Here is a 23,171-nt window from a genome sequence, read left to right on the forward strand (position 1 = left end):
ACGTCACCGTGGCCCATTACACGGGCCTCTTTACTATTCCTCAGACAGGATTAACCCCATCACTTTAGGAGCTGTGCACCAGCTAGTCTCTGCTTGGAACCTAACTGTACCAGACTGCAACATGACTACTTCCCTCACTCTGTAAATCTTTGTTCAAATGCCACCTTAGCTACACCACCTACAAGGATCCTGTCACCCCCACTGGCTCCATTTCTAACGTACTAAATAGTGTAAATATTTAGATATTTATTATGCTTATGGCAAGAATCTTCTTTAATTTACTGCACACTGTTTAATGCCAGGTATATCCCAACTGTGGCCTATGGGCTACACGTACCCTAGAATAACTGTGAGTGTGGCCCAACACCAAACCATAAACTTACTTAAGACATTGATATACTTATTTATTTACTTATTTGGTAACATGGTTGCATGGTTCTCAAGTGTTTTGTATATAATACCACAATGTCAAAAGGTTGCACATGCCCAGTGCACCAATGCTGGCATATATTAAGAGCTGAATAAATATTTGCTTAATCAAACAGTCTACAGTCATTTACTATCTCCCTGTCTCCGTTGGTGAGATGTTAGTAGTTTTATATATGGGCAATGAGTGTACACACACACACACACACACACACACACACACTGATACAAGCCTCCTTTACTTCAGTGACTTTGTTCTTGCAATGTTTCCTTTTATCATTTTTTCTAGCTTAATACATCCTGATACCCAGCATATAAACACTACGGGAAATGATCTATGTTCGGTGAGTCCACTTCCAACATTCTCTTTCTCAGCCTCTGTGTCCTATTCCGAATACCATCAAGAGGACTTAGGGTATCACCTGGACAACCACTGGCCCCCGACGTCCTTTCCCTTCCACCCCTCTCCCTTCACTTATCCCCTCAGCTCTGCACATGTGCCCTGGCGGTGCCTCCCACTCACTGCCACAGTGGGAATGCTTCCAAATGCCGTGTCAGAAGCCCTCTTACTGAAGTGAAGTAGGGAAGTGGAAGAAGTCTTCACTTGAACGCTCAAGTGGTGCCTTCTCTAAGGTCCTTCAGTGAGACGGCCTCCTTCCCTACCTTCACTGGAGAACGGGTCATCATCTCCCCGGAGCCTCGTGGGAATATCCGCGCCTGAGCAATCATTTCCAGCACACTTGTTTTCCCAGCACTCTGATCTCCAACCACAACCACCTAATCACAAGACAAACAGCACTTACTAGTAGTGTTCTGATGCCAAATTAAATGTGAGTGGAGTCTGAATGACATCATTTAAAAAAATCTTTTAAGACATTTATAGCCAAAAGAAGTGTTTTTTTTTTTTTTTTGTTTTTTTTTTTAAGAATGAGGGTTGATGCATGTAGGCACTCTGAAGATACACACAGCAAAAGCATTAATTGGATCTATTATTTATAGTCAAATTTTTAGTTAATTAAGGTTATTTCTACAACTAGATCATTAACTTTCCACAAATATTTTCCATAGCCAGTTTACATTTTACTAACATACTTTGGATTCTATTAGATTAAATTTCATCCATATGTTTAATTTTTTGCTCAGGTATTTTAAGATTATAAAGAATGTATAATGGCAAATATCTGACAGTTTTCTGTCAAAACACATTTATTTACTTTTATGGTCCCCTATAAGGAGCCAGCAATGCTTAGTGGTTAAGGTATCTCAGGAAGGCAGGACTATGAGGACACAGGCAGAGGAGGTCCTGATGACAGCAGGTCCCCGTCCACCCTCCCTTACCCGTGGTAGATGGTCTTGTGTATTATAACTGGCATCGTAATCGGAGAGAACATCCAGAACTTCAGAGTACATATCAATCAAAGATTTCTGCAAAAAAATTAAAATTGGTAAAAATCAGTGAAAAAAAAAATCACACAATAAAAGACTACAGATATACCAAGAGAAAACATGTGGATAAATTCAAATTTGCATTGCTTTTTCTAATTACAGAAATATATTTTCATGGTAAAACCAGTATAAGAATAAAAATTCCACTTCATCAGTTTATTTAAAAATACACCCGACTTAATAAAAAGTTCATTAATTTAGAATTTCATAATCTAATTAGATGGTAAAAGGGAAAGCTCATTAACATTAATAAGCTAACTAATGCCATAAAAGTCAAATAAGGGGCGAGGTGACCAAGTGACAGAGAAACTACTCTGTCAGACTCGGGTGTGAGAACAGCAGAGGAGAAGGTGGAAAGCAGGAGAGAGAGCACACGACAGAGTGAAGAGGGGCAGGAAGCACACACGTGAGAGCCTGAGGACAGACAGGGATGGGGAAGCTGTTAAGGCAGCAGAGTATCTGAGCGCCCTAGGGATGGCAGAGGCTGTGATGGGAGTCAAGGACAAACATCCTGCATTGCTGTTCTCTGGAGACCAGGACGGAGCATGGCGTCCCGAACACAACAGCGTCAAGTAAAATCTCTACAGGAGAAGAAAGGGTAACCATCAAGCATTTACTAAGATAAGTTTTAATACTGAGGTGGGAACATTATGAGAGTTTAAGGATATTTTTGCCTCTTAATTCATAGAAACACCTGAAGGACAAACAGCTGGTCTCACATCTGCCTAAAAATGCACACATTTCATTACCACTGTATCTCATGAGGAAAAACACCACATCTAAGGCAACTCTCTATATTTCCTAACACTCGAGCGTGACTTTTCAGTGGCAAACAGAACTTGTAAATTATGACAGTCAGGCTTTCGTGCAGTGGTGATAATTCAGAGTCCAAGCTACTACACCATGCTTATTAAACTATAGTGACATCTTTGGATCTTGGTTCTAGAATGTGTGCCATGATTCACCATGGTTCTGGTACGCTGCAGCAACTCATCTTTACTTTTCCTGAGACACTGATTATAGCGTTAAATGTTCAAGTTAAAAGAATCATGTCAACTCAACACATCTGGCTTGGGTCTGTGGTGATAGCAGAACTTAATTTATTGATAGTGGTAATTAACAAGATGTTGGTTACAATAATACCAACATATACTTATTTTAAAACTTGATTTTAGTTGCTGTAGTAGAAAACTTACCTTGCAAAGAAAGTGTCAAATTTCAAAACTGAAGACAAATTGAAGTGGAAATACTAGTGAGATGGCAGTGGCAGGTACTCCTTAAGGAGTCAACAAACTAACAATCCTAACTTGGGGCAGCAAGCACAGGCACAGGCACATAGCATGTAAGATTTGTTCCCTGTCCTACACACACACACACACACACACACACACACACACACACACACACACCCCACCCATGGCACATACACATAGCTGCATACACACACACACACACACACACACACACACACACACACCACGATAATTTTTAAAAAGCATTTAAAAGAATCCCAATTTTATAGATATGGATATTAAGCCTGAAGATAAACTAGGTATTTTATGAAAATAGATTGATTCATAAGAAAGTCCTCTTTAAATATGAAGATTTTTATGGGCATACTATATGATGAATTTGGAAACTACAATTTATGAAATATTTACATTGGCTAGAATTGAAAAAGATGATAAAACACTCCATAATTTATTAAAATTTTTTATCACTTAGGGGATGGAGAGATGGCTCAGTGGTTAAGAGCACTGGCTGCTCTTCCAGAGAACCCAGGTTCAATTCCCAGCACCCACAAGTCAGCTTTCACATCCACCTGTAACTGTAGGTTTCAAGGGATCTGGTGCCCTCTTCTGGCCTCCACAGACACCAGGCATGCACGTGGTGCATAGACACACATTCAGGCAAAACACAGTATTTTCAAAAGAAGATAAACTAAAAATACACAATATGAACCGTCAAAGCTCCGAGACCTACCAAATTCAGACAAAGTACCTTAAGTTTCCTATGATGGATGCCTTTGTCATCCTTCTGCAGTACCAATTTTCTCAGCTCTTTGTTCTCCTTTTCCAAACGCTCCAAGATCCTCTGATACTTTAACTGCAACAAGACAATACACAGGACTGTGTAAGAAAAAGATGGGTTAACAAATAAATATTAAGTCTAATTAAAATCTCCCAAAGTTCTGAAGTAATATAACTTAACTAGTTACACTTAAAATTATTATTACACTTAGAAATATTCCATGACAGTGTGGAGAAAATAAAATTATGATTATTTCAAGTAAGCAGTGAAATCCATAATTTCCATTATAATTTAGCATTTAACTTAAAATTTTATTTGCTTATGTTGAAGAAATAACTTAAAAATACTAAAAATTTGAGAACTTAAAGAAGTCTGGACTATACCTGATATTTGCTACAATTTCAAAATTAAGTCTCCAATATAAGGCTATTTGGCGAAAATTAAATTATTCTCATTTGACATCATTAAGAAAGGTAGTATGATATAAAACATGAGTGAGTAACACCTATGCATGCATCGTGTGATGACCCTTTATAGAAAGCCCCCTGAGTAGAGGTTTTACAGACAGGAAGCTTAAGGTTAGCAACACCTGCTAGCTTGTCCTAAGGTCACCGAGGAAAGAGCATTTAAACAGGTCTGTTAAGTGAGAGGCTTAAATTCTTCAGGTTTGGTCAAATGTCCATGTCTGGAGAAGTTTGTACTTAGAATACTGATATAAAAACTCAAGAAAATCAATTTATTTAGGGTTATTATTTCAAAGTAGCTAAATGGTAACATAACTTTGCTTTTCAGGGTGAGCTGTTCAAATTGGTCATCTTAGTTTATACAGGACAACATGTTGAAATGATTTGGAACACATTGCATTAAGTAAAATACATTGTTAACATTAATTCCCTTCGGTTACCCCTTTCAAATGGAAATTAAAAAGTTCCCATGCAGCCCGTGTACTCCCTTTACCCGAGAATCCCGGGTAAAGGGGCTGACTGCACAGCTCCGTATAGTGCATGTTCCTCACACAGTGTAGCCTCACTAAGTGGCTACAACTGGAACTGCCTAACTGCGGGGTACAGTTCCATGGCAGATTTCTTTGAACATATGGAATCAATTTGGGGAATCTACGTTTTCTTTCCTTGACACAAGTGTCAACCTGCAGCCACTTCCCAGAAGCACAAATGAGCTAACAGGTGTGTCCTACCTGTGGCCAGTTGTGAATATAGATGTACACAAAACTGTAAAACATTATAAATTCTTTTGTGTGTGATTTCATTTTGTAATTTGATTGTGTGGTTCTTCAGTGTGAACCTTGTAGACAACTAGGTTGTGTTACAAAGTCAGAAGGTTGTGCATGCTTATGTAGAACAAAAAAATTCTCAAAATTTAGGGTGTATCATAATTACCTTAAGGGCTTTAAAAATGAAGACTGTATGTAGCTGGGTTTAATGGTGAGTAGGCATTTAGGAGACTAAGGCAAGAGGATTTGAGTTCCAGGTCAGCTACCCAGTGAGACCCTCTCCTAAACACAAACCATATAAACAAAAGAGAACTGCAAAATGCTCCAAAGACCACCGAGTTCCACTGTCAGCGACTCTGACCCAGTGGGTTTAAGATGGGCTAAGAATCTGCACTTCTAATGAGCTCCCAGGGATACTGATGCTATGGCTCCAGGGACCACACTCTCAAAACAGTGCTCTTCTTTTTTTTAAGAATAATTTACTGAGTACACTGAAAGGGAACAGTGGTCTGAGCAGTAAGTGGAGTAACACGTCTTAACTCACGGCAGAGAAGCCTCGAGAAAGACAGGTGCCAAGCACAGGTCCATTACACAGGAGACTCCAGGAACAGATCAAGGAAAATCACGTATCAGAAAGATATAGTTGCTTGATTTCAATTAGACTGCCCCTTCTTTTAATTTTTCCCTAAAAAGACTCAAGATGATAAATATGTCTTGTGGTTTATAAAAATAAGTCTTAACTACTAGGTGTTATTAGTACAGAATAACCACTGTTGGCAAATCTTCCACCAGCAAGGAAGGTTGGAACTCATTACACTGTATAGAACTGATTTTTAAATCATCATTTCTATCATTAACTCTAAGAGATAGGCTTATACCAGCAGAATTATCTTTAGGAAGAAATTTTATAATGGTTTCAGAGAAGCAAACAAAGGCTTTTGGGGACTCAGTAGAGATTATGTGAAACTCAAATCTCTTTATTTTATATTTAGCCAAGCAAAGTGAAAATATTTTTACCCATTCCCCTCCCACAATAATTTATCCTTTAAAATGAGGATAAGAATCACTCAAAATATGAATCTCTAAATAATGAATTAACCTGGTATTCACTTGGTGTCTTCTTTATTCCCTGTTTCTCAATTAGCTTTGGTAGATACAAAAATTACTGTTAGCGCTAAGGGTCTGTCACTAAGTATTCCAACTTTTTCTTTGCTGGAAAAAGAAGCTGCTGTCCATATCCCAAAGAAGTCTCTGGGGCTGAGGATGCTGCTCAGTGTCAGGACACTTGCCCACCATGTATGATGCCCTGGGCTCAGCAGCCCCCAGCAGCTCACAAGGAAAAGGGTGCTGGGTTCTCTTCCTGACTAGAGTTACCTGAGTATGTAGAAGTTCCTCTTGAAGTTGGTCAATCTTCTCTTTGTCTGACACCTAAATATTTAAGATGGATTAATTTTAGCTGAGCAGGTTTAGGATTACATAGAATATACAATAAGCTACAGTTTTAAAGAAGCACCGAGTATATGCATATTGAAAATAAAATTTAAAACAAGTGAATATTTAAGATAATAAAAATACTTGTACTTATCAATAAAATCAGTTCATCAAAATCTTATGAAATAGAAGCATCAAGGAGTCACTGTCTTGTCACCATTCTAGTCATTTGTTATGAAAGACTTGTTAGAAAAAGCAGACATGGACATCGGGGTTTGCTCTATCGGGAGGCTGTTTTGTACTAAGGCACAGGAACCTAACATCCAGAGCACTGCATTTCTCCAGACACAAGTCCGGGGATTCCAGGTCCAAGTCACTGTTCCCAGCACTGCAGAAGCTCATGGCTACAGCAGATCTTCTAAAGAACAACTTTCCTTCCTTACTATCAGCAGAGATGTGCACACCCAATGGACACAGGGACTGACTGGCATCTTCAGAGTTAAGTGGAGCCAGAGCTTGTTTTTAAGTTCAATTCCAATGCAACATCCACTAATTCTCAAAAGAACAAAATATCTGTAGAAATGAAACCAAGTTAAGCAACTAAAGCTGATTTGAACATAAAAATACAATTTACAGCACTGTGTAAACTACTTCAAATTGTTCTCAGACAGACTTTTAAGTCTCCAGATTTCATTGTATAACAGTTTAAAGTCATCCCAATACAATTATAAACAGAACATACAATGAAAACAGTGTCACATATGACAAGTTCATGTACATGTGCACTGACTTCTTGACAGGGCACAGAGTTGTCTTCCTCAGGTTTTAAATGATAATTTTTGTATTGACATAGACATTAATAAATCTTGTCCATGCTACAGAATGTTATTTTTAGATTTGTAACTAATTCCAAATAACTTTTCCAAATTTCCTCATGTTTTCATAGGTGATAATACTTGCTAGGAATGACAGGTACATTTTTCTCCCTAATGTCTGTATTTGAAAACCTCCTAACATTATTTTGTAATGAGATCAGTGACACAGATTTTGTTTTTAGCCTTGAGTGGTGACAGAGACTTGCTGGTGTAATCTACTTTTCCATTTTGATTATGTGTGCTCAGGTAGACTGGACAAGAATTATTAAGTCTCTTAAAGTGTGAGGAGCTAGGCAAATCGAAGAGCTCACGACCCAAAGACAAAGAAGAACCAGATCACTCCATATTAAGACCACATAGTAAGATCATCATTCTGTAATGTATGAGCATAGAAATTTGTGATGCAGATTAAATTCCTGACTCATTTCAAAGGTACTGGGATGTACTTTCTTCCACTAAATATCCATCCAATTGTAGCAAATTTACAGTAAGATATATAAGCACAAATACTTCCAACTGTTCTTGCTTTACTTTTTTCTTCTTGAGACAGAGTCTTTCTATGTAGACCAGGCTGGCCTTAAACTCAACAAAGATTGGCCTGCTTCTGCCTCCCAAGGGCTGGGGTTAAAGGTTTTTTGCCACCATGATCTACTTTGTTTTGGTTTTAGTTATAAATGTAAATCGAGTGATTTCTTGCCATAAATATATCCTGAATTACTATAAAAAAATTCAACATTACTTAGCATGTGGGACAATAATTAAGAAACTAATATAATTAAATTAAAAAGTTAAAATGTTAATATAAGCCAAGGTCTATAAAAGGTTAACTTAGTAGCTGGGTTAAAAAAAGACTACATAAGAAGTCAAAACAATCAATTAGAATATTACAAAATGGCATACTTTCTAGCTGCTTCATTTAATAAGGATCCAAATTAATGTTTTAAGGTAGGCAGTAGAGTAAAAACTGAGATCTCACTTTTTTTCCCCCTAAGATATAGGATAAAAAATTTTAGGTTTATAATACTAAGTATTAAAGATTGGTAAGAAGGCAATTTTTATAGGTTTTCTTAAGAGACTAGCATGAGTTACTTCTACTCTGTCATTTACTGTAGTTATTTTTTAAATATGTATGTGGTTTTTAAATACGTATGCATGTGGAGGTCAGAAGCTTAGCTTGGTGTCACCCTCAGGGACATTGTAACCTCCTTAGAGCCAGGGTCTCTCATTGCTCTAGAGCTCTCCAATTAGACTAGGCCGGCTAGCCAGGGAGCCCCAGGAGCCCTAGGCCTCCTTAGCACTGGGATTACAAGAGCGTGCCACCATACCTGACATTTTCACATGAGTTCTGGGGATCAAACTCAGGTCCTCATGCTTGTGGACCTATACTTTCCCCTACTTCTTTAGACAACTTAGTATGTTTTCCTCAGCTACTTGCAACATGAGACTCACATTTTGTGGTGTAATATATTTAGTTTTTATTATGAAATTAATTTTAAAGTCACCCTGACAGGAATGAAACAACAGTCTTCCACAATCCCAAGGCTGTGAAACTGAGGGAGAAAGGGTGGGATCTTCCACACAAATGAGCTCAAGTGAAGAGAACCTTAGCTCCTCCTGAGAACACTGACTTTAGAACTGATTTCCTTCTAGTAAGTCCTCGTGGTTGTTCTGAAATAGTCAAATACGGATCTGAGAATCTCTGGAAAATTCTATCTGTACAAATTCCTAAGAGGAAAACAACCAATACCTATGGCCTCTGGTGATCTCTTTGCTCAGAAGATACAGCCAAAAATTTTACTTCTAACAAAATACTAAAAAAACAAAGACCTAGGTTCTTCAAGAACAGAGAAATAAATATTTAAAGGAATTAAAAGTGCCTGTGGTTTATTTAGGCCTCCTGCTAACCTCAGATGTCTGGAATGATAGTTGCAGGAACACAGATTTGGCCATGATGGTGAAGAGCTGACGGCATCTCTGTCCTAACCATAGTGGAGCAGAGGAAGAAAGCATGGAACCGGACTTTCAGGACGGCACAAATGGGGCCAGTATGGGCTGGCATCAAGTATTTTTAATGTGCCATTAACGTTCCCACAACTAACTACACAGTGGCAGGACCAAGCCCTGGCTGGGGTCCCACTAGTGTTCCTGTATAGACAAAGCAGACAGAAGGCCAGCTCTGTCACTCTAGTCACAAACCCTAAAGACAGGAACAAAGGGGTTGAGTAAACAGCCAGCCAATAGAACAGGAATGATATCCTGAAGTCTGAAGACTTGTAAAGCAGGCATGTCTGCTATTGCAGAAGATCAACCGGTACATCCCCAGAAAGGTCAGGATTAACAGCATGCTGGGATAATGTTAAACTGCATCTTAGGTCTTGAGATGGCAGACAGAAGGGTCGCATTTCAATCCCATCATTATGAAAAAAGACCAGATTGTGCTTGGCACTCTATTCATATTTCTAACATTCCAGAACACACAAACTCCTCCCACTTCTTTTCTGTAACAAACCTAAGGGATGGACAGTTCAGTGACAGCATCTGACTTCTTAGAGTATCTAAATGATATAGTCACAACACATGGAATTAGAGGATGGTTAAACAAGTCCTTCCTCAAGATATCTACTTTAACCACAATGATGAAATAACTTGTTTTCTTCATCCATTTTATCCATCCATTGAAAACTGAACAATTTATAGTTAGTTGTTGGTTGCACAGCCACGGGATTGAGAAAAGCAAGGAAGTGACACTGAGTGAACTATGATGGACACTCTCAAGCATTAACCACCACCAAGATTAGCCAGTAGAAGCATTGCATCGAGTGTGTATCTGTAATATCCCTTGATTTAGATGTAAGAGCAAACAAGAATCTAACTAGATATGACTGACTCTTTTCCTGGGTAAGGTTTGTACATAGCTTTAAAACTGATTTACACACTGAATTAGTTTAAGATCTGCATATAAATGCATAATCATTACACTTCCTTCATTGTACAGAACCTAGAGACTGACCCTCTGGGGCTTTGACCTCATAGTTAAAAGCATGTTTTTCAGAACTTCATGACAGCTTCAAAAGCCAAGTATCTGAGTGACTCAACTGGATCACATAAACAATAATTCAGTTTCATCCTAAATACAAATCCATGGATGCTCAGGGATAATCTAATCCTCCGAACCTAACTTCCTGTACTTGAGCTTATGTTTTGGGCTTTGTCTATACTATCCACTTTAGGGGGTATGATGTATCTTTTGAATTGAATTTGTTAAAGATAATTTCCTATGATGGAGCCCATCAACAGATTAAGGCGACATGATCTTGGCAGAAATGGCTGATTAGTGCGATCATCAGTAGCCCCCATAACCATCCATCACCTTGCGCTTCTGGTGGGCATAGCTCGTGCTATACTGGCCAGCGGCTCTGCGTGCTTCCTCTTCGTGTTCTTGAATTTGCTGTTGTAAGAGAATGAGCTCACCAAGCAGACCCTGCCATGAGTTTACAATGAGGAGAAGAGGAAAATTGGGGAGGAGAACAATGTTAAACCAAAGGGTACAACAGAAGAACAGATGCAAGACAGGGAGGGATGGAGAGCTTAAAACACAAATGGAAACTCACGCACCCACAGTGCCATCCCACAAATGGGCTCTGCCCTGCACTTCCATCTCCCTCAGGAAAAATAAAATAGCATGGTTTACAGAGTGAAGGTGAGCGTGCAGAGACTGCTGACTTAATGGCCGGCCAGACAATGGCAACAGAGAGGGGAACTAGATTAATGGGCATGCCCAAGGAAGGCAGCATGGCAGCTCCCTAGACTCCTTGGTAAGACTCTTTATAAAATTGCTAACGTATACTAACTAATGTATGCTGCTGACTTGAAACATTACATAACCAGTTTGACTGCATTTTCACTTTTGATGAGCTGTTTTGACATAAAATAGAATAGCCTCTGAGAAAGTAACTGAGTACATACCAATTACTAAAACAAAACAAAACAAAAAAAACATAATTAAGATACAGAGACAATACAGTTATTATGAAAACTGACAAATAAAAGCTAGCTGGACCGTATTACTTTTTCCCCCCCTAACACTGATTCTACTCAACCATTAAAGGTTAAGCTGGTACACTGTGAGTATATGTGTTCACACGTGGTACAATGGCACAATACTAAAACACACGTGACCTTCTGCCTACTGAGCTAAGGGGTCCCTTTATGTTGTAAACTGCTGGCCTATGAGCTAGCCAACTTTGAGGTAAGTGAAGAAAAAGACAACTGAGAATCAACAGTGACACTAGACCGATGTTTTCTCAGTCAGAAAAACTAAACGGTGACATTCCGACAAAGAATCAATTTGGACAGTGTAGTGTGTTCAAAAACAAGGGGCTCTGACTTACCAAGTCAAAACTAAAGGCAGCAAAGCTAGTAATCACTAAACCAGCCTAAACCAGGACTTTAGCTTGAGATTTCAAAAAATAATTGTCAAAAATACTGGTTTGTAGTATTAGAAAGTCTCTTAAAATAAAAAGGCTGGCTGACAGTACTTTCAAATTTTAGTTTGTAGAAAGCTTAATTTACCCTACACAGCCAAGAAATTAAGGTAACCATAAAAAGAGTTCCTAAAAATAATACAGGCACAGGGGTAGGGGTGGGCTGCATTACAGTAAAACGTTTTAAGTTATAGAAAAACAGATAGAAAATTTGGGGATTTTCGTTTCATTTTTGTTTTGATACTATGATTACTGTCAGTATGAGACAATGAACGAGACTGATTTACAGCAAATCACAGGATGAAAGCAGCTGACGAGAGATGTCAGCACTTGTTCCCAATTCAATAGTACAAAAGGACTCATCGATGACCTATCTACTGATGCTCTCAAGACATATATATATATATATTATATATATATATGTATATGTAGATTTATGATCACTGACAAATTTATCAAAGTCACTGCCAACTACCTTAATTTTTCCCATCATTCTTTTCATTCCATACATCAAACAACAGAAAGTCATTTAGCAGGGTTGTGTATTAGCACATTTATCTTGATCATCATGTCTTCTAATCACCCAGTATTTGGATGACACAAACAAGTGCTTAAAGAAGGCTTCCTGTGTTAGCCTGCAGGTGTGTCCAACACAATATCCATGGGCCACATGCAGCACAAACTTACTTAAAACATTGTATTTGTTTGACTTTTTTAAAGTCAATTGTGCAGTTTTCAAGTGTGAATTTTGTAAATGACAACCAGTGTCACAGTGTCAAAAGGTTGGACATACCTGGTAGAATACCTGTTAATATTTACATACCACTGATACTGACTTATAAAATGCCAAGTGATTTTGACTTAGCTTAACTACCCCACCCTGAGTCACTGCTTATATCTACACACAGCTATACAGTTAATTTGTAATATCTATTAGACTACCCGAAACCACTCTTTCTAGCGACACCTCACTTTCCTTCCAAGTCTGTTACTGAAGCACTGTTACTGAAGACTGGTGAAATTAACTGTTACCTCCTAAAAAAAAGTAGGAGAAAACAAGAATTAGACACAGAAAAAAACGGCTTACACTAACCTATGCATCTTAAGCTCAGTTCCCCAGCTTTGAGGACCAACTAATAAGCTGTGCAGCTGCCAGTCTCTGAGCATCACAACAGCCAAGAGACAGATGGACCAGACACACAGATGTACAAAACACACCTTCGCCTGCAACACTCTTCTGAGCGTGAACTCTTTTCTCTCAAGGAATCATCATTTAAAAAATATTATATATAGATCACAGTGATGGTTACAAATCACAATGATTATGATTAACAATTATGGAAGATAACTTCTACAATTTACCTTTTGTAATTTATCAAAAAAAGAAAAGAACTCCCCTATTTTTTGGAGACAGATCTCACCATGTAACTCTGGCTGGCTATGTAGACCAGGTGGTCTGGAACTCACAGAGACCCGCCTGGCTCTGCCTCCCAAGTGCTGGGATTAAAGGCGTGCGCCACCAATACTCTTTAACACTATTTTTGTCGTTGTTAATTTGACACTATAATTTTGTCTCATGTTTCAGGTTTAACATTCACAATTGTAAAAAAATGACAGCATTAAATCAAGAAACTTGGTTATAGCTAGAGTTCTAAAAACCAACTGAAAATGCTAGCCTAAAGTTTAATGAGTTTGGTGGAAAAGATTTTTAATAAATTTGAACTCTTATGCTAGGGTCTAAATACTAGCTCCCACCAATTCCTAGTGAAACCTAACCCTCATTGTGGTAGTAAGAGAACCAGGGGCGCAGCATGGTGATGAGGTCACAGGCCTCCGGGTCAAGTGTTCTTGTAAGACAGATGCCAGCAGCTGCCTAGTCCTGCCTGCCATGTATACAGACAGTGCTCACCACACGTCCCCCCTGCAGGCACCTTGCTCTTGTAGTTCAGCTCTAGGACTGTGAGAAACACACTTCTGTTGTTTGTGGCCTTTCTTTTATAAAGCTTGAACAGGCTAAGATAATTACCTCACCTGCTATGTTACCCAGACCGGTCTCAAAGGCCTGGCTTCCAGCGAGCCTCCTACCTATCTCAGCCTCCTGAGTGCCTGGGCCCAGAGATATGCTCCACTGTTTATTTTAATGCCTAGCATCTTAACTAGGGCCTGACGTATCTGAGATGGGTTATCACCCAGGTAGAGCAGGGGTTGAGTCAGTCAAAACAGCTGATTTTTGCCTATTAATCACCTGTAGTTCCTAGTTAAAGATAATTTAAAAACTCTTTAGAAGCTACCAGGTCAGTCCTACAAATCATTTCCCCACTTTCCATGATCTCCAGAAGACTTCATAACAAAGCAAGGAGAAGAAATTAATCAAATGTTAATGTACCACTAACACCTAACAACTCACAGCATGTTGTCATTGCCCCCTCAACAGCTTTATTTATTTACTTTTACTCCTCACACTCTTTCAAGGGGATCTCCTTTTCCAAGAGAGGAAATGAGGAACTCAGAAAAGCTAAACCATTTGTAGAAGGTTACAGTCTAGAACAGGAAAAACTGGACCTGTGATTCCAAAGTCTGCATCAGTACCACCCAGTAATAGTGCACAGCTATTTTCAAAGTGCCTTTGACCCACTACAATCAACCTGCCTTGCCAAGAGCACAATGGCAGGTATATGCAGATTACTGCAGAGCAGAGTTGGTGGCCTACAGTGGGCCGGCTGAGCAGCTGAGAGACATTATGGTCTGCAAACCGAAATAAACTATTTCACATCGGGACCCAAAACATAACATTTGCCATACTACGTTTTTGTTTAGTAAAAGAACTTTAGGTAATATTCCTAGGCACTACTTTCCAAACTTTGAATAATTCTGCTATTTGTTTAGCTAAAAACAACTGGTTTCCTAATATATAACTGCTCCAGATATTTATGAATGCAAATTTGTTACTGGTTGTCAAAATGAAACGTCTTCCCACTTTGGGTTATTTAATTTACTTCAATCAGAAACAGCATACTATTCATTTTACTACTTGGACATTTTCTATAAATAGTTTTAAGAGATAAAACAACTATCAGTAATTATCAATATTACAATTTACATTCAATCTTTCTGTTTCTAAGTGGCTACTTACAACAGTATAGTTTATTGATACATGTTCATAGTATCTCTTACATAACATAAACATGCAGCGTGCTTCTTATTCGGCAATGCGGTAAGGCTGTCTGCTTCATTCCATTTTCCTCATGGGTATTTCCCTACTTCTGATCGCTCAGTTTCTGATCTACTAACTATACACGTGCTGTGGATTCTTGTCAAGAACTATCTCATCTACACTTGCAGCTGTTAGCTGCACAGGAAACAAGAATTCTTCAAACCTGTGGCTACTTTATGGTGCTGGCTTACAAATCTTGAGTCCACTCACTCACTAAAACAGGCTCACTTCTCCAGTCCCTAATTTGGCTTCTGGAAGTTTTAAGTTCTCCAGATCCCAAGGATTTTACCAAGTTCACATGAATATTTCCTCCAGTGAATAAAAATGTAAAACATTTTTCCAAATTTTAAACTTTTGATTAACATGACCATTTATTATATAGTAGTATTACTATATGCCAATCATACCTCAATAAAGTAGTACAAGCAGAAAGTGAATTTGCTACCCTTTTCAATGGTTATTAACGAAGACACATATCAGACCTTTTGATCAACACAGCGTAAACAGTGTTCCCAGTCTAAACAGAAGTTCAAATAGAAGTAGATGATTGCTCAGGCTGAGCAGTCACATGGCTTCTGTGCTTTCTGAAGATCTCCACTGTAATCCCCAGACATAGACAAGTCTAGTGAGCTCAGGACAGGAAGCACGAGCCATCAGCTCATGGTGCTGTTCACTCTCAGGCCACATTACGTGATACCTGTGTTCCCTAACTCCCTCTACTTGCAGCTGGCTCTGAGCGGTCCTAACTATTCCTCTACTGCCAAGACTTTTCCAATCTGTCCTATCTGAAAGGACAGATCTTCATCTCCGTTCTAGCTGTAGAAATGTATTCCACTTACTACTTTGTTTGTTTTTTATTTTTTGATTTTAGAGACAGGGTTTCTTTGTGTAGTTTTGGTGCCTGTCCTGGATCTCACTCGGTAGACCAGGCTGGCCATTTACCTTGAACTCACAGAGATCTGCCTGGCTCTTCCTCCCTAGTGCTGGGATTAAAGGCGTGCGCTACCACATCTGGCTATATTAGCATGTACTACAATTTGATTTAACCTGAATTAAAAGCAGCATAGGTGCAATTCTATATTTAATATTCTATACTTAATATTTATAATAAATCACTGGAAAATTGGTAAGCTTAAACAATTTAATAAATATTTTAAAATTATATGTGTATGTATGTATCTGCATGTGGAAACATACACATGCAAGTGCACTACCCAAGGACTCCAGAAGAGGGTGCCAGATCCTCTTTCACTAGAGTTTCAGGTGGTTGCATGGGAAGTCCAGGAAGTGCCCTCAAAACAGCTGAGTCATACCTCCAGCCCCCATTAATAAGCTTTAATTGGGGAAAGTAATTACCATAAATTAAGAAAAAATTTAAGGAGAGAGGCTACAAGGGGCATTTACTGTCAAAGAGGCAAGGGAGTACATTTTAAAAAAAGCAACAGATTTATTTTCATGTAAATTGGATAAAACCAAATCTACAAGAATAATTAAAATCCCAAAGATACATTCTGTTGCTTCATCTACACTGCAGAGGTCAATTACAGATCATTCATTTATCATCATGCAGAGTTTAGGGGAGTCATCTGAGCTGAGTCTAAAATCAGTTCTCTATTTACTAACACGATCCCACGCAGTGTCAGTGAGGAAGCAGACACCGACATACCCAATTGATTAAGGCAAAGGCACTGCTGCCACGCTCAAGGGTCTACCTAACCACACCTGGAGCGAGGGTGACTTGATCTCTGCACCTTAAGTTTATTGTTTCTTGGCCAAGGCTTCTCCTGGCTCAAAGTAGTCACATTTGATAAGCTATTTCCTTCCTTCCTTCCTTCCTTCCTTCCTTCCTTCCTTCCTTTCTCTCTCTTTCTTTCTATCCTTTTTTTCTTTCTTTCTATCCTTCCTTTTTTCTTTTTTTTGTTTTTTTGAGACAAGATTTCTCTGTGTAGTTTTGGTGTCTGTCCTGGATCTTGCTTTGTAGACCAGGTTGGTCTCGAACTCACAGAGATCCAACTGGCTCTGCCTCCTGAGTGCTGGGATTAAAGGCGTGCGCCACCACCGCCCGGCCAATAAGCTATTTTCTAACCCTACTGCTCAATGCACAAACCATCAAGAGTGTTCCTTAATTAAAATTATGTGTGTTAAAAACAGGTCAAAATGAAAGCAAATACATATTCTATAGTATGTTTTACCTAAAAGGTGAAGAAAAATAAATCTTGGAAAAATATTTAAAATTTGGAATAGTGTAAAAAAAGGTCCAAGTTGAAAGAAATGGAAATACAGAAATTATTTCTTCTTTCTGCTCAATAATCATAAAATTATTTCTTTCCCATGATGCTTTAAAATTCAGTATAAACTACATAGTGCATATTTAACTTAAAATGTTTATGGAATATTTTGCTTATAAATTTATTTATCAAGGCATTATTTTTATAAAACTTTACATGTAATTATTTCTTTTTCCAGTTCAAAAAGATGAAAGTAAAACCTAAGAATAAGATAGCGGGGCATGTGATTAGAAACGCAGAGTAACTCCTATTAACACCTCTTCTGTACCATTCACATGTATTTGTCTGAGAATGTACTAAAACTGATGTACTCTCAATGGACTCATCCATACACAACCATGTAGGTTCTCAATGTATAAGAACTGACTTATTTGCTAATAACTCACTTTCTATTCTCTCATATCTTTTTTCTAAGCTAACGTAAGTCTCCAGAAGAGGAAGTAGGTTCTGTGCATGTATCTGGTATGCTCTGCACATTCTCAGGCCTTGTGGAGATCTGTGAACATGTATGAATGAATATATGTTGGTCTGTGAAGTCCCAAGAAAGAGAAGACTGCTTAAACGTCTCCACCATCCTTTCCCACATGTATTTGCTAACAAACCTGGGATGATTATTTCTCAGAGCACACCCAGAGGGGATGGGCGCCCCTGATTCTATTCCAGAGCTGCTGCAGCTACACCTGCAGTTTTCACTTAGTAAGCAGACAGTTTTGTGTTTTCTAGTAATGGATTAGCATTTTCAAATCTTTGAAAGAGAAAGGAAAAGTCAAGTTTTTCAGGCCTCCATACTTACCTTCCTATAATGCTTGTCACTTTCGGATCCATGATCTGTTGCTCGAAATGCTGTTTCTCCAGGTGACCCTTAAAGATAAACACACAGTTTTTTAAATTCCCCAGTGATGTCAACAGCCCAAGCTAAATTCCAAATGACATCTAAGCAATTAAAGTCAGTGGGGTGGGGAGACAGGACACAGTGGCAGAGTGCTTGCCTAGTATGTATTGGATCCCCAGCTTTGTGAAATGCAACCCAATCAAAACAAACCCAGACAGGCCAGGTATGTGCCCGTAGTCCCAGCACCTATGCTCAGGAGATGGAGCCTGGGCTCCACAGCGAGCATGGCTCAAAGGAAACCAAACAAGGTTCGAAGAATTATGTTTTTATTTTTAAGAAAATGACTGGTAATCAATGACAAAAATTTTCAAAATCAATCATTTTTAAAATATAAATGAAAATTATAATAAAAATGAGACAATCTTTGGTTAGGACTTTTTTCTTTAAAAAACAAGGGAGTACTTACAATTTAGCCAAGTACCACTGCCATCAGACAACGTATATAATACAAGGCAAATTTCAATGTCACTATGACAGGGCAGATGAGACAAGCTAAAATTACTTTTCATTTCAATTATCAAAAATAATTTTTTTCAAGAAATCACTTTGGCTAAGCAAATTTTCTTTTAATAATTTTAAATCACGTATTTAGCAATTTTAGTTTTGTCATAAATGTAATTCTTTTATTATTTCCACCAAAAGGATATAAGTTTGTCTAATATAGTTCTGGGTTTAAAGATCAGCATATATAAGCAGGATTATAAATTTGGTCTGCAATTTTATTCGTGACTAGTTTATTAGAAGCATGTAAAAGGCATGTTAAGGTCAGCAAAAATGTCTGGTTACACACCTAACAAGAGAAGTGGGCCAGAAGCTTCTATGACTTCACTAACCAATTTGTGACCTGTGAAAAATCAGCAAAAGGGGAAATAAAAATTTAATAAGAATAAGCAAAGATGTCTGAGATCTCAGACTTATATCATATTAGGGCAACACTTGGGCAACTACGCCAGGAGAAACCTCATCAACTGTATCTTATATGGCCTACAATAATTAGGTTTTGTTCTAAAGTCACAATAGTGGCTCTAAGCAGTCATGAAAAGCAAATGCATAGGTGGTCTCATCTACTTGTCAAGAAGCACTATTTGTTTATTCACCGACTAAAAGCTAAGCACACATTTTCTTACAAATTTTCATTCGATTAGGCTAATGATTAAAAGTATTGTGCAAACTTTGTGTTTATCTTGTGTTAAAATGCTTTTGGATTTACAATGTTTTAATTTAAAAGATGAGAACAAATATGACCATCCATGCCTTTTCCCTGAGGTTCCTAAGTCTTGAAGTCAGGTGAAAAGTCCCTCCTTACCTGTGGTGAAGAAATCCTTCAGTAAGCTGAAGCTTTCAGCAAGCTTGTCCAGGTCGGGTGCTAACTTAGCAAGGTCTTCCGAACTGGGAAGGGCTTTTCTAATTTTCTCTGGAGAAGAGCAAAACAGGAGTCACAAACAGTCTCAAAGTAGGACAGAGCAAACAAATGAGGACTATAAGTGTGTCAACCTGTTTACACCTCAAGTCAGTCCTACCAAACACTTCCTACTGTCAACTCTCTTACAGATGAAAATCTAGAGCACACAGCCAGGAAGTGAGGGGGCCAGGAAGGGTTCAAGACCCGGCAGCCCAGTTTAGAATCTAGATCCTCAGTCACTACACCGAGGTACTGGCAAATACATTCTGTTGCACAGTATTAACATGAATTCTTTTTTAAAAAAACGGAATTGTCTCTTTCCTAAAAATACCTTTGTTAACATGGTTACCTTTAAGAAGCACCATGATAAAGCACTTGTGCAGATTAATTCCACCTCCATATGTCTTAAAAAGGGACTGAAGGAAATACTCCAATCTTTTTAAGCTCATCTTGAGTTACTTGCAATCAGCTATTGAACTTTACCCTTTTCTCACCTACTTGTTAAGGGAGGGGCGGGGTTTCTAGGGCTGAAGCCACTTTGCATACTAACAGACTTTTAAGGAACTTGGCTGCAGAAAGTACAAATAACCAAGGTAGTCAACCAAGGAGAGGGGTTTTTGGTTAGGGTCCTAGTATGTATGATGCAGGCAATACTGCATAATACTGAAAATGGTGTTTAGAAAGGCTGCTGGCAACACGGAAATGCAGAGGATGTGCTAGGTAGCAAAACACAGAATACCAAGGTACATATCCCCATGACGGTACAATTTTTAAATAAGAAAGCAAATGTTAGCCACAGCCAACTAACAAGCAAAGCCAGAAGAAAATATTCCATAAAAGTGGTGGCAGCCATGTTAACTGACAGACCGTTGGATACTTCAGTCTCATACTTTTTTCCTCTGAGTTGGCAAAATGGCTCAGAGGGTAAAAGTGCTCATTCCCAGGCCTGACACCTGAGCTTGTACCTGTACCTACAGGATCCCTTTTAATTACAAAAAAAACCCCAAAATGTCTTTTGACCTTTACATGCATGCCTTGGCATGCACATGTGTTTCTGTATGTGTGTACACACAAGTGTAATGCACACTCACACACATAAATAAATGTAATCAAAATTAATTTCTTTTACAGATGATTACTTTCATTATTTAAACTATCACATATTAGACTCAAAAGTTAAAACTATCAATGCAACTACTTCTATCCCACCCCCCCATCCAAAAGCTATTTTTAATGTTGATGATACAAACCCAAATCAATATACTCATCAATTTCCCATATAAAGTCAGGCACAATCCACTTATAGTCACTAAGGTCTGGTATCATATCTTTCCACTCATCGAAGGTCTAAAAGACAAGAACATATGTCAATCAGATATTCTAAATGCCAATATAAAGAGAAAGCATGTTGATTAAAACAACCTACTAGGAAATGTATCACTTTCAGAACCTTCACGGAATGAATTTATGTGAGCCCAGGTCTTTTAAGAACAAATCTGTAGGTGAGTATGTAGAATGAAAGTAAGTACTCTTCTATCAAATGTGGGAAATGTAAAAACTCACAACATTCCTACTTCAAACAGGGCTCATGTTGGCATTAAGTAACACCATGAAGCAAGGAAGATGAATGGGGACAGGTCACCTTGCCTCTGGACCCAGGACTCTCAGAAATAATCCCGTGAACATGTCACTGACTTTTTCTCCTGTGCTACTAAGTGGCAATGTCCAGAACCAAACTTAAGTGTTCTTACTCCCAGACCAGGGCTCCATCTTCCAGATCATCGATAATTATAGTTAATATTTAAATGGGACCACTGAAACAACACAGGACATTGCAAATATGTACAGTTAATGTTTCAACAGCTAATCATATTTTATTCACTAAAGAAAAAAATGACAATTTCTTTCTACCATGCTATACACATTTACGACGTTATTTGGAATAATTAGACCTGTAGTAAGAAAGTCAACTCACTTTTTTGGCTGTATAGCCACCTCCAACAGCAGATCCCAGTATGATATATCGAAGTTTTAAGAGCCTTGCAGCTAACCTTGCTGGCCAAAAGTTCCTGCGGGGCTGGTAGCCATATTTAATCGGAGACAGTTTTAATTTATGTAAAGAAAGGTTAGTCAGAGAAGAGAACTGCTGAAATGATGTCCTTAATTGGGGTCTTTGAAGCTTTAGGGCGGGATGATGTGAACGATAAATACTTCGTGAAACCAGATGTAGTTTTTGGAGTGGGAAGTTTCTTTGTATGCCAGAGCTGTGTTTCACTAGTGATTGGCAGACTTCACTGAAAAAACAAAAAGGATGGGAAAACATCAGAGAAGGTGACAATGCCTAGGAACCAACAGAGAAGAACACACATGCATACTGACCTCCATGCCCCATCACATGATAGTTTACACTTGCTGTGTGCCAGCTCATTCAATCCTGTTGAAAACCCTGCCATGAAAATAATTACACTAGCCCCATTCTACAGACGAGGGAAAATGTGGGACAAAGAAATAAACACAACTGCCCAAGAAGACACTGACCAAGGAATAAAGGTGGAATGTAAGTCCAGGCACAGGGACTCCTGACTCTACATGTTAATTTACTCTATGTGGGCTGTGATATTACTCGTCCAAGGAATTGAAACCAAAGAAGGAAGAGGTGGGTACTAGTTTCCCAACAGCTGTGCACTGTAACAGCTGGTAACAAAAGGGCATGCAAAATTCTGCTTTTAAGGACAAAAATTCTAGCAGTCAAGAATATCCACTTGTTCTGCCTCCCAATCCTAAATTAGCGCAGAAATGGAAATTAAGTTAATCTTGGTTCCTTAGGAAAATGCAAGTAGCAGAATAGCCCTCAAGAGACGAGATCTCACTGTACAGGCTAAGGGCCTGGGCTCCACCCCACCCTCCTTCCTGCACAGAAGGGAGCATTCGCACAAGAAGCCTACATGCCCTATCTTTTTCAACCACATCTGGTTCCATCCTGTGGGGAGGTGCAATGCTAAGTAGTGTTAGAATGTCCATTTGTCTAGTTACACGAAGCTGAGACTTCTCACACAAAAAGCATCCCAGGCTGTAGCTCATTTTCAGTTATGTCAGAGACATTATGTTAGACGCTTTCACAAACCCAAGATGGGAATGAGGGAGACCAGCTCCCTCTTATTCCCCCAGGGTACTCTTGAGCAGGGAGAAATGAGGAATTTGTAGATAGAAGGAAGGAGGGAGGGAGGGAGGGAGAGGGAGAGGGAGAGGGAGAGGGAGAGGGGGAGAGAGAGAGAGAGAGAGAGAGAGAGAGAGAGAGAGAGAGAGAGAGAGAGAGAGAGAGAGAAAACACAGAATAGCCTCCTCAGGAGGGCCTGGGTCCAAACCCACCAGCCCCCTCTGTCTCCACTATAAGGCTTTTTAAAGAAATACCAAGGGGTGGAGCAAAAGACCTCTCCAGCCCAGCCAAGTG

General features: G+C 38.8%; 1 protein-coding gene across 4 annotated transcripts in view; it reads right to left on the reverse strand.

Moving 5' to 3' along the window:
- Opa1 (OPA1 mitochondrial dynamin like GTPase) overlaps nt 1-23,171 on the reverse strand; it is a 75,859-nt gene that overhangs the window by 47,783 nt on the left and 4,905 nt on the right. Inside the window, exons 2-11 of one of the 4 annotated variants that reach the window (XM_059276808.1) lie at nt 21,696-22,014; nt 20,971-21,067; nt 19,625-19,732; nt 19,109-19,162; nt 18,220-18,287; nt 10,811-10,921; nt 6,509-6,562; nt 3,874-3,978; nt 1,765-1,851; nt 1,090-1,203 (exon numbers count right to left, since the gene is read on the reverse strand). In XM_059276808.1, the coding sequence (XP_059132791.1) occupies nt 1,090-1,203; nt 1,765-1,851; nt 3,874-3,978; nt 6,509-6,562; nt 10,811-10,921; nt 18,220-18,287; nt 19,109-19,162; nt 19,625-19,732; nt 20,971-21,067; nt 21,696-22,014 (1,117 nt within the window). The remainder of the gene's footprint in view (nt 1-1,089; nt 1,204-1,764; nt 1,852-3,873; nt 3,979-6,508; nt 6,563-10,810; nt 10,922-18,219; nt 18,288-19,108; nt 19,163-19,624; nt 19,733-20,970; nt 21,068-21,695; nt 22,015-23,171) is intronic. The other 3 variants (XM_059276810.1, XM_059276809.1, XM_059276811.1) reach the window with 3 other exon arrangements.

This window comes from Peromyscus eremicus, chromosome 12 (assembly GCF_949786415.1).
Source record: "Peromyscus eremicus chromosome 12, PerEre_H2_v1, whole genome shotgun sequence".
Classification (NCBI taxonomy): domain Eukaryota; kingdom Metazoa; phylum Chordata; class Mammalia; order Rodentia; family Cricetidae; genus Peromyscus; species Peromyscus eremicus.